The sequence below is a fragment of the Erithacus rubecula genome (assembly GCF_903797595.1).
Source record: "Erithacus rubecula genome assembly, chromosome: 29".
NCBI classification, from domain to species: domain Eukaryota; kingdom Metazoa; phylum Chordata; class Aves; order Passeriformes; family Muscicapidae; genus Erithacus; species Erithacus rubecula.
This window is the reverse complement of record NC_136681.1, coordinates 2,675,645-2,689,343: the sequence shown is the minus strand read 5'-3', so window position 1 is coordinate 2,689,343 and position 13,699 is coordinate 2,675,645. Positions and strand designations below refer to the sequence as shown.

The 13,699-nt window shown below is 43.9% G+C and overlaps 1 protein-coding gene across 2 annotated transcripts; it reads right to left on the bottom strand.

Moving 5' to 3' along the window:
- Nucleotides 1-5,705: 5,705 nt before the first annotated feature.
- On the bottom strand, nt 5,706-13,604 carry KCTD9 (potassium channel tetramerization domain containing 9). Of its 2 annotated transcripts, XM_079328930.1 has the most exons (12): nt 13,439-13,604; nt 12,475-12,596; nt 11,876-11,919; nt 11,607-11,703; nt 11,390-11,448; nt 10,634-10,762; nt 10,110-10,177; nt 9,871-9,966; nt 9,023-9,172; nt 7,826-7,931; nt 6,347-6,480; nt 5,706-6,156 (listed from the first exon to the last, which is right to left on the bottom strand). In XM_079328930.1, the coding sequence occupies exons 1-12, from the start codon at nt 13,541-13,543 to the stop codon at nt 6,040-6,042; spliced, it is 1,227 nt and encodes a 408-aa protein (XP_079185056.1). In that variant the 5' UTR covers nt 13,544-13,604; the 3' UTR covers nt 5,706-6,039. The 2 variants fall into 2 exon arrangements, with proteins under 2 accessions (XP_079185056.1, XP_079185057.1); XM_079328931.1 differs by lacking the exon at nt 10,634-10,762 and having other exon boundaries at nt 13,439-13,569.
- Between the last annotated feature and the right edge of the window lie 95 nt (nt 13,605-13,699).

The window sequence follows — 13,699 nt, the reverse complement described above, 5'->3', positions numbered from 1 at the left end:
AGGAACTAAACAAGAAATTTGATTGAAAAGAGAGAAAAACCATCAGTGGACAGAACCTTTGTCATTTAATTGTTGAGTATCCACCACGTGCAAATTGCCAAAATTTTAAGGGAAGTGGAGGAATTGTCATAAAATAATCCATCAGAATGTTGCAATTTAGGGAGAGGATGAAACCAGATTGAACCTGAACCTCAAATTATTCCATAGTGCTTCAGTGAAAGTTCAAAGAGATTTTATCCACAGTGATTATAAAAACATAAAATATCCATTTTTAACTATTTTATCTATTAAGCTATTTTAAGAGATCTATATAGATATTATTTATATTTTTTATTTATAGATATCTATATATAGGTCAGGTATTTTTTTCTTCCCAATTTTGATTCTAACAGGTGTCCTCACAGTGGGAGTCACTTTATTGGGTTTTAAAATATTATATTAAATAATTGAATTAAAGCTCCAATATTTTTTGTTCAGACTCAGGTATTTATTAATTCTTATCTATATTACAGTGAGTTCTACAGCACTTCAAGCTCACAATCTAAAAATGGAGACATATCTCACTCTCTACAAGGCCTTTTAAGCCAAAACTGTCCAATTAAGAAATTGCACCTAAATTATTTTTACTTTTAACCCAATAATCACACACCCATCACCTGCAATGAGGAATTTTCTATCCAATTACAAAAATCCCACCCAGACCCAGGAAGAAGAAGGTGAAGAAGAAAGAAACCTCTGCCCTAAAACCTCCACCTTGCCTTCTACACTGTATTCTAAATATATCTATATATAAATATATCACTGTATTCCAAACCCACAAATTCAATATATTTGTGGGTAAATCCCCAAATTCCAGATTTTTCATCAGGTGACATTACACACTTCTATTCAAATTACACAGTTATAATCCCAGTTCCAGTTTTATCACTCAATTTTGGAAGCCATCTCCACAGCCTTAGTTCAAAAGCAATGGTTTAGTTCTAGGTTTGTTTTGTTTTGTTTTATTTTTTGATTTTTGGGGTTTTTTGTTGGGGTTTTTTTGGGGAGGTTGGCTGTTTTTCTTTTTTTTGTTTGTTTGGGGTTTTGTTTTTGTATTTGTTTTTTGATTTTTGTGGGTTTTTTGGGGTTTTTTGGGTGCTTTTTTTGGGGTTTTTTTGTTTGGTTGGTTTTTGATTTTGTTTTTTTGTTTTGTTTTGTTTTGGATTACTTGGTGTTTTTTTTGGTTTTATTTTCCTGTGCCTGTCAGCACAGAAAGCCCAAAATTCTCAGTGCCCAGGACTCACCTCCTGGAATGGTCCCAGCAGGACCTGGGAACTCCTTTTTCCCCCTGGCTGGAGTCCATAGGACCAGTGCTGGGCCAGGCACAGCCCCGTGGCCAGCACACACAGCAAGACACAGGCCACCATCCTCCTGGGCTTCTCCATCCTGCCAGAGACAAAAAAAAAGCATAAATCTGGTCAGAAAAGTCAATTTTTCTGTGATCTTAACCATAGAAATTTTGGGATTTGTATAAACCGGAATATTAGATAAAAACATGGACCTAGATAAAAGGAAATATATGATTAACACCATTCTGTTTCAATTCCTCTGTTATGAATATTGTGTAAAATTATATTTGATACCAGTTTGTAAAACAGGATTTTCCACAGCCTGAATTTGCAGAATCAGATTTCCTGCCTTTGTGAAATCAAGTGCAGCCTATCTGTTAAGACCAGACTTCCCACTTCTGTTCTTCATCTACCAAGATCTGATGGTTCCTTGAAAAATTGTCCAGAGAGCTGTTCCATGGATTTTTTTTGACCACCACTGCTTAGCTGGCAGAATTATGACCAAAAAAAAAAAAAAAAAATTATTGATTGCTACAAGGAAAAACCAAATTTGGTGGAGCGTGGAGTGGGTGTGACCACTCACATTAAAAAAAAAAAAAAGTAATCTAAATTTTGATAAATATCAAGACTTTTGTTTCTCATTTCTACCATGTCTGCTCATTGCAGTTCCCTGTGTGCCTTGGAGAGGGATGAGAATGAATTTCTGAGTTACAGAATTGTGGGATATGCTGAGCTGGGAGGGACTCACAGGGATCTTGGAATTCCAGTTCCTGCACAGACACCCCAAAAATCCCACCCAGCTCCAGCTCTGATCCCCAGCTGGATTTGCAACCTCTCCAAGAGTGGATTAGCTCACTTGAAAGAGATTGGACATCTGAAAAATTTGGATGCAGATCCAAATGAGAATTTCTGAGCTCCAGCCTCGTGTGGCCCTCAAAGGTTTTTCCCTGCTGGTTTTTGGCAGATTTGTTCTGCTGTTTTTTGCTCTCATGTCCCTGCTCCTTAAAAACTGCCCTTTGCAGTCTCTTTTAATCTATTTTTTTAATAGAATAATCTGTAAGCACTGGATAAATAAAAAGGGAGTGTTGTTCCAGCATATTACCTGCTGCCTGAGAGAGGTGGTGGAGCAACTCCAGCTCTTTTCCTCTGGAAAATGTCTGTAAATGAGCTCTCAGCTCACTTTTATACCCAAAAAACCCAGTGCCACCCCTTCCCCAGCAGGAGATTTTTTTCACTTCTCCCTCCCAGGCTGCAATTTTGCTGTTACTGTCACAGTGACACAAGTAAAGCTCATAATTGGAACACCCTGGTGCAGCAATTAAATTCTGCTCGTTTCTCTAAGAGCCATAAAAGTAACAGCCTGGATTTTAGGAGGTTGTAAATCCCACACTGGGGTCCTGCTGGGAAATACAGGAGTTTTCTGTCAGTTCTGGTTCCTTTAGTAAAAAGTTCTTGGGTGAGTTTGAATTTGTTGAGGGTGTGAAATGGGTGAGGAATTGAGTTTGGTGTTGAAGAATCCTGGAATGTTTTTGGGTTGGAAAAGATTTTAAATTCATCTATTCCCACCCCTGCCGTAGACAGGGACATCTTCCCCTATCCCAAAATTTCATCCAACACAGCCTTGGACACTTCCAGGTGTGGAAAATCCATGATCCAGGTAACATTTTGTGCCCATCTTTATTTATATTACATAATTTATATTATTTGGTGCTCAAACAGGAGCCTGTGGCTGCACAAGTGCCCAGAGCAGCTTGAAATCCTCCTCCTTAATATTAAAATTTAGGTGCCTTGGTGTTCTTTGCTCTATAAAATACCAGGTGGGATTAAATTGGATGAGTCTATGATTGTAAATGTACTTTGTTGGCATGGTGGAGTCCCTGGTGTGAATAGGATTCCCCAAAAAAATCCTTTTTAGAAGGTCCTGGAGTTACAGGGACAAGGGAAATGGGTTTAACCTGACAAGGAAGGGGAAGAAATATTTAATTTGGGTTTATATTAGGATGAATTCCTCCCTGGGAGGGGCTGGGATGGAATTCCCAGAGGAGCTGTGGCTGCCCCTGGATCCCTGGAAGTGCCCAAGGTCAGGCTGGAGCACCTGGAAGGTGCTGGGGATGGAATTGCTGGAAATGATTGATGGAAATCTTCCGTCCCAAACCATTCCATCATTCCCTATTTTTCTATGAGTTTGGGCACTGCAGGTTTATCAAGATTTATTCAGTTCAATAATTTGTTTTTTCCCCACCTGGCAGCTCCTGTGCCTTGCTCTGTCTCGTGTTCCCTGCTCTCCAAACTTCCTCTGCTCCAGCTCCTGTCATCTCTTGAATGGATTAAAGTGATTTAATCAGTAAATAATTCAGGGAGGATTTGGTGACTCTCAGCTGAGTCATTCTTCCTGCCCAGTGGGGTCAGGGGGAGAAATGTTCTTTCTGCTTGTGGATTCACCCACTGCAAAAATTAGGGTTGTTTAAGGAAAAAGCAGATTTGGTTTGGACATTTTTAAAGAGAGTTTTGCCCAATAATTGCACCTCATTAACCATCCTGGCTCTGCTGGATCTGCTCTCAACAGCTTTTAATTGTTCTCCACAGGTTTCTGGTGCATCCACAGGAATTGGAGTTTTATGATCCTTGGGTCCCTTCCAGCTCAGGGTATTCCATGATTCTCTGACTATTCTGCCTCCAAATATTTTACTAAACAAACAGGAAAGTTTGGGGCAAAAAGGCTGAGAAGTCATGAAGAGGAAAGAAAAACAAAAAAAAATTCTCCCCATTAATGGATGAGAACCCCCACAGCACAATTGTTTTATGCTTAAAACCAAAAAATTCTCATTCTTCTCTCACAATCCAGGTAAGATTTGGGGGTTTTTATTCAAATGAAGACAACCAAGCCACTTTTCTCTTTCACACTTTTTATTAATGCAACTTAAATAAGCTGGAACCTGCAAATTGTGCACAGGGCTTTTCACACAGCTCTGTCCTGGCAAAAGAGGTACCTAAAATCCAGCTGTGAATGATGGTGCCACATGCTGTGATTATTCCATAGTGCTTCAGTGAAAGTTCAAAGAGATTTTATACACAGTGATTATGAAAATAGATATATATATATATATATTTCAATACAATAATTTTACTTCTGCCAGCTACAAAATATGATAAAGAAAAATAATTCATTTGTTTCTCTAGCCCTAGGGATCTTCTACTGCAACAGACACAACATTCCCACTGAAAGCCATGAGGTGGGAGAAAGGACTCCAAAGTCACACTGTAACATTTCCCTGGAATTTACAGATTATTTCTCCAAGGACAGTGGATCTAGTGTTGTCCTAGAGCCTGATCCAGAGGAATCTGCAGGAAATAATCCCAATTCTGACCTTTGTGGCTCTGGGATTTTGAGCCTTGCAAGTTCATATCACTCATCTGAGTCAACTCAAAAAAGAGGGAGAATCCTGCATTTCCTCCCCTCAAAAAAAAACCATCACCACTGATTCTCCCAGACTGGTGGCAAAGCAGCATTTTTGTAACAACGACTGAGACAACAAGATGACAGAGATTGCACTGCAAGGGAGAGACAAAAACCCCTGAAGAACTGTGGAACTCCAGCTGGGATCCACTGGTTCTTACTCCTCCTTTCTATTTCTACAGTAACAGCTTGCTTTCCTTAAATTCAAGGTTAGTTTGAACTTTGGGGTGGTTTAAGCATCTGAGGTAAGTTCTTGATGCACCTTTTTTCACTTTTTTTTTTTTTTTTTGGTATATCTTCATGTGCTTTTTTGATTGTGTGTAAAATAAAGGTTGGTGTGAGCTGAGAACTGTGTGGATCCTGCAGGGAAGCAGCTCCTGACCCACCCCCAGGGGTGCTCTGCCCTCCTGCACAAGCCCAGCAGGGCTGGGAGGGCACCTGGCCCCAGGTTAAGATGATTTTCCAGCCATAGAGATGCAGCTGGGAAAATGATGAAAGGCAGGGAGCTTTGAGGGAGTCTTTGCATAGTAGATGGAGGGGAAACAGGGCAAGATTCAGCTGCTGAGGTGATGAGGGGAGGGTGGAGCTGGGCCCCTCTGCCTCTCTCTGCTCTGCACTCAACTCACCACCAAGGGTGAAAGCTCTGCAGGAACTCCAGCCTGGAGTGGGCAGGAAATGTGAAAGCAGGATTGTTCTCACCAGCTGGGACTGACACTGCACCTCCACACTCATTTGGAGAGGATTAATTAAACACATCCAATTTCTGAGCAGGGATGTTCCACCCCAGCAGAGACCTGAGCACCCCTGGGGACACTGAGCCCCCCCTGGCACAGACACAGACTGGAAATAAAAACCTGTAAACCTCAACTTGGTTGCTACTGTACAGGAGTAACATTTTCTATTCATATTGCAGCTACAGATTTAATAAATAGAATTGCATATATTGTGCTTTATAAATTAAAAAGCATTCCAAAGTGAGGCAATGCTAAACAATGAAACCATTGAACCCTTTCCCCCCCCATACCAGCCACACTCTGGTCACTTCCTCACTCTGCTCACTGAGGTAACAAACTCTCTGTTGGTACCTCTGAAAACAAAAAATTCCCTCCCCAAAAGTGATCCAAAAAGAGTTTACCTAGGCACTACTGCAAATGTAAGGTGGCTAAAAACCATAACTTGAACTCAGGAAGGGGAGGAGGTGAAGAAAATCACGATGAATGTTTGGATTCCTTTTTCTTCAGTGTGTTCTGGCCCCTATCTGACACTCTGGGACATGTGCAGGGGTGTCAGCATCTCCTCAAAGATGGCTCCTTTCACATTAGATCCTCTCAAATTTGCTTCTTGTAGGTCACAACCTGACAGGTCACAATTCTGAAAGGGAAAATAAAAATTACTATTAATTGAATAGAGACAGAACTCTGTTCAGAAATTTAACTCCATTTCCCTTAACTCCATTCAACTCTGCAGCTGGAAAAAAACCAGCAAAGCCCCAAATTGCCATATTTTTGTACACATATGTATTTTTTTTCAATAAATGGATAGGAAATGAGAGCTAGCTCACCTCCAGGTCAGTCCCTGCCAGTGTGGCTCCTCTGAGGTTGCAGTTTTTTAGTTTGGCATTTTTCAGTGTGGCCACTCGCAGGTTGATCCCAGTCATCTGGCTGCCCTCCATGTCCACACCCTTCAGGTTGGCACCTGCAACACCCCACAGGGGGGGAAATCAGCCAGAAATGCTGCAGCTGCAGCAAGGAAATCAGCCAGAAATGCTGCAGCTGCAGAGGGGAAATCAGCCAGAAATGCTGCAGCTGCAGCAAGGAAATCAGCCAGAAATGCTGCAGTTGCAGCAAGGAAATCAGCCAGAAATGCTGCAGCTGCAGCAGGGAAATCAGCCAGAAATGCTGCAGCTGCAACGGGGAAATCAGCCAGAAATGCTGCAGCTGCAGCAGGGAAATCAGCCAGAAATGCTGCAGCTGCAGAGGGGAAATCAGCCAGAAATGCTGCAGCTGCAGCAAGGAAATCAGCCAGAAATGCTGCAGCTGCAGCAGGGAAATCAGCCAGAAATGCTGCAGCTGCAGCAGGGAAATCAGCCAGAAATGCTGCAGCTGCAGAGGGGAAATCAGCCAGAAATGCTGCAGCTGCAGCAGGGAAATCAGCCAGAAATGCTGCAGCTGCAGAGGGGAAATCAGCCAGAAATGCTGCAGCTACAGAGGGGAAATCAGCCAGAAATGCTGCAGCTGCACCAAGGAAATCAGCAAGAAATGCTGCAGCTGCAGAGGGGAAATCAGCCAGAAATGCTGCAGCTACAGAGGGGAAATCAGCCAGAAATGCTGCAACTGCAGAGGGGAAATCAGCCAGAAATGCTGCAGCTGCAGCAGGGAAATCAGCCAGAAATGCTGCAACTGCAGAGGGGAAATCAGCCAGAAATGCTGCAGCTGCAGCAAGGAAACCAGCCAGAAATGCTGCAGCTGCAGCAGGGAAATCAGCCAGAAATGCTGCAGCTGCAGCAAGGAAACCAGCCAGAAATGCTGCAGCTGCAGCAAGGAAATCAGCCAGAAATGCTGCAGCTGCAGAGGGGAAATCAGCCAGAAATGCTGCAGCTGCAGCAGGGAAATCAGCCAGAAATGCTGCAGCTGCAGAGGGGAAATCAGCCAGAAATGCTGCAGCTGCAGCAGGGAAACCAGCCAGAAATGCTGCAGCTGCAGAGGGGAAATCAGCCAGAAATGCTGCAGCTGCAGCAGGGAAATCAGCCAGAAATTCTGCAGCAGGGAAAGCATCCAGAAATGCTGCAGCTGCAGCAAGGAAATCAGCCAGAAATGCTGCAGCTGCAGAGGGGAAATCAGCCAGAAATGCTGCAGCTCCAAGTCATGCTTCCTAAGATCTGGGTATACTGGGCAGAGCTGGGAATTTTGTGATTATTTGGTAGAACAAACTCAAAGTTGTGGCTCTTCCCATGGACTGTACAAACACAGCTGAAATTTTGTCACATGAGTATACAGGCAATGGGCTGTTTCTAGGGTATAATTAACAGGCAAAAACTCACCTTCCAAATTAGCTTTAAGGCCTGATGGATCTTCAAAATTGCAGCCTTTGAGGGATGCTCCCTCTGCATTGGAACACAACATCTTCACCCCCTGCAGGTTGGCACACTGGCACAGACAGGATGGTGTGAGGGTGTGAAGATAAAATAGCAAAAAGCAGAACACAGATTTAAATTCTGCATTGCAACTGAACCCCCAAAACACAACCCCCAACACAACCTCTCAGTATGAGGAAGCACAGGGAGTGGAACAATCATAGATAACACAGGAAAACTCATTTTGTTGAACAAATTCCTGTTTCTTGAGACAAGTTGTCTTGGGTTGCAACACAGGATGTGGCCAGAAATGTGGATTCTGTCCCCAGCTGTTAAACCAGGTGGGGCAGTGCCCCTGATCTCCTGGCACATATTATCTGCTAATGGGCCATCTTTAAACCAGCTGGGCAATCATCTTTATCTTTCCCATGACCCACCCTTCATCCAGGAGGTATCACCTGTTAATGGGCCATTGTTAAAAACTGGGTGTGGCAGTGACCCTGATCTCCTGGCACACATTATCTGCTAATGGGCCATCTTTAAACCAGCTGGGCAATCATCTTTGTCTTCCCACAGCCCATCCTCCCTCCAGGAGATATCTCCTGTTCATGGTCACTGACTCCCAGTGCATGGCTGATAAAATTCCATCATCCCACTGGGAGATGCTCCAGCCAGGGAAGGAGCCAAACATTTCCTACCCAGATGAAAACTGAGATTTGGAACAGCAGAGCAGCCTTTCCCACTGGATCCCAGAGGAAAACCAGACCCTTCCACATCATCCCTGGAGCTTCAGAGGAAACTGCACCTTCTCCAGGAGCACTGCTCCAGCTGAGCCACATCTGCCCCTGCAGGAGGATGCAGCACCATGGAATGGGACTGTGCCACCACCCTGACTGACTGACTGTGTCAGCTTGGATTCTGACTCTGGCAGGGTTTGGGATTGTTCTGTGTAATACTGCATTTCTATTTTAATTTTCTTAGTAAAGAACTGTTACACCTAATTCCCATATCTTTGCCTGAGAGCCCCTTAATTTCAAAATGATAACAATTTGGATTTAGGGGGTTTACATTCTCCATTTCCAAGAGAAGTTCCTGTCTTTATTGGCAGACACCTGTCCTCCAAACCAGGACACAAATGCAATGCCCAGAGTGCAGCATCCTTACATCCAGCACAGATCCAGACAGGTCAGCTCTCTCCAGGTTGGCACAGCACAGGTTGGCATGGGCCAGGTTGCAGCGGCTCAGATTTGCCATCTTGAAGTTGATGTAGCGAAGATCCAGGCGGGAAAGGTCGGCTCCACTGAAATTCAGACCCTGGAAAAACCAGTCAACAGCCCCAAAATGGTCACAGAAGGGAAGGGGGAGGTCTGGGCATAAAAGAATTCAAAGAATCATGGCTGGGAAGTTGTGTGTATAAATCTATCCAGATAAATAGATGGACTGAAACGCTGCCAGCACATTAAAGGGGCTGATAAAAAGATGGGAAAGGATTTTCATATGGATTTGGGGATCAGTTTTAGATGGGATATTGGGAAGGGCCTGGAGTGACAGGGACAAGAGGGAAGGGGTTTAAACTGACAAGAGAGGAGGTTTAGGTTGGGAAGAAATAGATAATTTGGGTTTTTAATGAATTACTTCCCTGTGAGGGTGGGGAGGGACTGGGATGGAATTTCCAGAGGAGCTTTGGCTGCCCCATCCCTGGAAGCATCCAAGGCCAGGTTGGAGCAGCCTGGGACATAGAAGGTGTCCCTGCCATGGGAGGAGTGGGATTGGAGGATCTTTAAAGTCCCTTCCAACTCCAAACCATTCCATGGTTCTGTATAAACAAACACTCACAAGATCATTTCTCCTATCACATAACACCATGAAACAGAAATGCCAAGCTCTCAAGATCTGGCTATTTCCTTAAAACAGGCTGTGATTTTAAGCTGTGAGAGGGGCAGGGCTGGATGAGAAGGGTTTAGGAAGCAATTCCTGCAGTTTGGTGAAAGGACAAAGCTGAGACCCCTGACCTGACAACGCAGCTCTGACTTGGTGGGTGTGGCCAGCAGGAATCGCACAAACTCCTTCCGAGAGATGGGAGAGTGATCCTCAGCTGGCTGGGAATTCTGGGGACAGCACAACAGCACTGAGTTACTGAGTGACCCCCTGGGACACACAAACAGCACTGAGTTACTGAGAGACCTCCTGGGACACACAAACAGCACTGAGTTACTGAGTGACCCCCTGAGGCACACAATCAGCAAGGTACCTTAATAGCAACTTCCAGGTGTTCAATGAGGGAGTCGATCCCAAAAAACCTGGCTTCTTCCAAAACCCCTACAAACAAAGCAGAGCTGGTTATTGCAGGGAATTGCTGGTCCAGAGAGCAGCACCCTTCTCTCCCCTTACTGGAGAACACACACACATTCTCTACTGGATGTAACTGGGCAGAGAGGAAAAGTTTAGAGAGGAAAAAGTTTGCTTGCAGCTAAAAGGAAAAACATAACTCAGACACAACATTTCCAACAGCAGCATTAGGTTAAAGAGATCAACTCCAGAATTGCAGGTATTAATCCAGTATGGATTTTTAATGCTCCAAAGAGAAATAACCAACCTATCCTCATTAAAGCAAGCACATGGAGCTGCACTGCTGAGAATAAATCCACCAAAGGAAAACTCCCAACCACGGGGATGAGCACACAAAGCTCCCCCGGCCTCACCACGGGCACCTGAGGGCAAAGCTAGAATTCCAAGGAGGAATAATTGAGGAGATGTCAGACAGGTAATACCTACCTAGCAAATTAATGCCATCATTTACAATGAGCTGTCCGTGACGCAAATAGTTCAAAATGGGCTCAAAATACTCAGGACTGCGGTCAATGAGGAAAGCTCCTCTAGGATCTTGCTTATTCCCCCAAGCATCTGTTTCCACAACATATATATATATATAATTACTTTTGATGTAGTGATAGAAGAGCATTTGCTTCAGTTTTCAGAGTTTTTTTTTCATTACCAAAGGGGATTGGAATAGCAAACATTCCACTTGGGAAGGTGGTTTGGAGAAAGAAGGAAAGAAAAGAGGAGGTGGGGGGGGAAAAATATCAGCTTAAAATGAACTTGTTCCTGCTCTGAATAACTGAATTTTTACCACATAAAGAAGAATCATGGCTAGGATAAAAGCAGCACTGAAAATTGAGTCTGATTGTCTCCCCAAGGCTGCCTCGTGCAGGGTTTTGTTCACTGGCTCTGCTGACACAACTGAGGAAGATGCAACCAGATGAAAACCTCAAATCAAATAAATAAAATAAGGATCCAAACTACTCACAATGGGTGGGAGCTGCATTTGCAGTTTGTGAGATGATCAGCATTAGGTGGTGAGATGATTAACAGAGAGAAATAAAGTTATTAAATAATAATTCTCTGTTCTGCTCTGGTATTTTAACATACTTTGGGTATTTTACTTTATGAACAAGAGCCTCAGCTTGACAGTGACTTTTGCCTAGTTTGCTCATTTATTGCTTTTAATAAAATTTATCTCAATATACTCACCTTTGTCTTTGAACATGTGTGCCAACATACTGTCAGGTTCTTTGTTAACCAAAGTGCTCCTAGAAAACAAAAGCAGCCCAACTTTACTTTCCCTTCCCCTGTAAATGTTTCAGAATTAATTTCTTGCAAAACCTGCGGGAGAAGATCTCCTGCTTTATAGTAAATTATTTTTTAAGGTTTTTATCTTATTGAAATGAAGATTTTGAGGTTTTTTTACCGAGTGGTGGTGAAATATCTGCCTCCCACATTGAGAGTCAACCAGTCTGTGTGAGACCCTGTCAGCTCCTCCTGAGCTCTCCCATCAGTCTGAGGATCTGCAGAGAAGAAACAAAGCAATTACTGCAAAAAAAAATTGTGAATATTCTTTAATTACAAAGAGGTATCTTCTGAAAACACCACCAAATAAAAGTTAAATTTTTTATGAAAGCAAAATAAACTCTCTGAAATTAAAAGTCATATATTAAATAAAAATAATCACAAACTCACCAATGAAAGGCTCCCCTTCACAGACAAACAAAACATCATCATCCCTGAGACAGGAGGGGGCAGAGGAAAGAGAAAAAGAAGGTTAATTAGAATTTATTGTTCATCTAATTGACAGTAGAAATTCTGATTACTTTCTGGTAAATTATGACCAGTGGCCATTAGCTGGAACTTCTGGATGTGATTTTTATCAGTATTTTGCAGGTTCTACTGGATTGGAATAGAATCTCTGGTGAAGTCAGTCCATCTGCAGCAGCCAGGTACAAACCACTTGTGTAATCAATTAATTCTTACAAAATATTTGATTTTCTCCCCAATCTGGGATTATTATGTGAAACCAGAGCAGTGACAGAATTTGTCTCTTTTACAGAAAACCTGGTGGGGATTTCATGGCACAAACATTACCAGGGAATGAACACAGCAGGAGGTGAGAAATCCTCCAACACAGCTTCTACCAAATTCTGAATCAATAAAAGCTTTGAAGTTCAGAGACACAAAAGGACTTTTGGGCATGGAAATTATCACTTTTAGGGGCATTGATTAATGAGGATGAACAGCTCAGTCTCTCAATGCTAATTTGCCTTTTCTTGGCTGATTCTCACCTAATTAAAGCAATATCATCAATGAGTCCCCCTTTGCCGTTGTAAACGCTGGTGGCTTTTATCCCGAGCTTGTTGCTGGCCACAGAGAGCAAATCTGAGAGAGTCCCATACACAGCCACGACCTGGGAAAGGAGACAAGGGAGGAGGCTGTGAATAAAACAAAAAAAAACAAAAACAAACAGGCAACTCCAAAAAGTTCTGCCACTTCAGATTTATCAGCAAAATCCATTCGGATCGTGATCAAAAAACCGAAGGAAAAGAGCAAAAACTCTGCACAGATCCCAGCAAAATGGGTGTTGTAAGAATGTAACTCAGTTTTTTTATTTTTTGTAAAGAAATATTGTAACTTGTTCTGTTCCACGTGTGCTTCCCTCCTTAAAAGCAAAGGATTAAAGGACTAAAGAACTGCCTGCACCGGGAATGGGGATGGGAAAATCAGGATCACGGAAAGATTTAGCAGAAATGCAACTCCTGGGTGGAAATAGCGACATCACGGCCAGAATTAATAGAATTAGATACTAAATAGAATTAGATATTAAATACAATTAGACATTAAATAGAATTAGACATTAAACACAGTCACGGCAACCTGTGCACTCAAAGTGCGGATGCGAACATCCCGGACTGTCCCCGGCTGGACAAGCACTGGTTGGGCCTAAAAATCACTATTTTCAGTCTCGAGACGGTTTTAGCGAGGTTTTAAAAAGTTAAATAATTATTCCCAGAGTACCCTCACGCAGGGTGAGTCTCCCCCGCCAAGCCCTCATCCCGCAGCCTGACACAACCGGACGCGACTCCCTAAAGGCACCGAGCGCCTCCACCCGCGGCAAATCGCCGCCTGTCGCGATTCGTGAGGGGGAAGCCCGAGCCCCGCTGCGCTCCGGCAGAGGCCCGGGAGGCTGCGGGAGGGCAGGGCCCCGCGGGGAGCGGGTGCGGCCCCGGTGCGGCCCCGGTGCGGCCTCACCTTCCCGTTGCGGGCGCTGCCGTTGACGAACAGCGTCACCCGCCTCATGCTGCGCCCGCCGCCGCGCCGACACCCGGAAGGGGCGGGCGCTGACGGGCAGGTCATTCAGCCAATCAGCGCCGCGCTGTTCAGGGTGTCCGCCCAATGGGCAGCGAGGAGGCGGGGCTATGACAGAGAGGCAGCCAATCGCTGTCTGAATAAGCGCCTATATTTGCATAAACCCGCTCTGATTGGTTGCCGCCCATCACGTGCGCGCGGGCC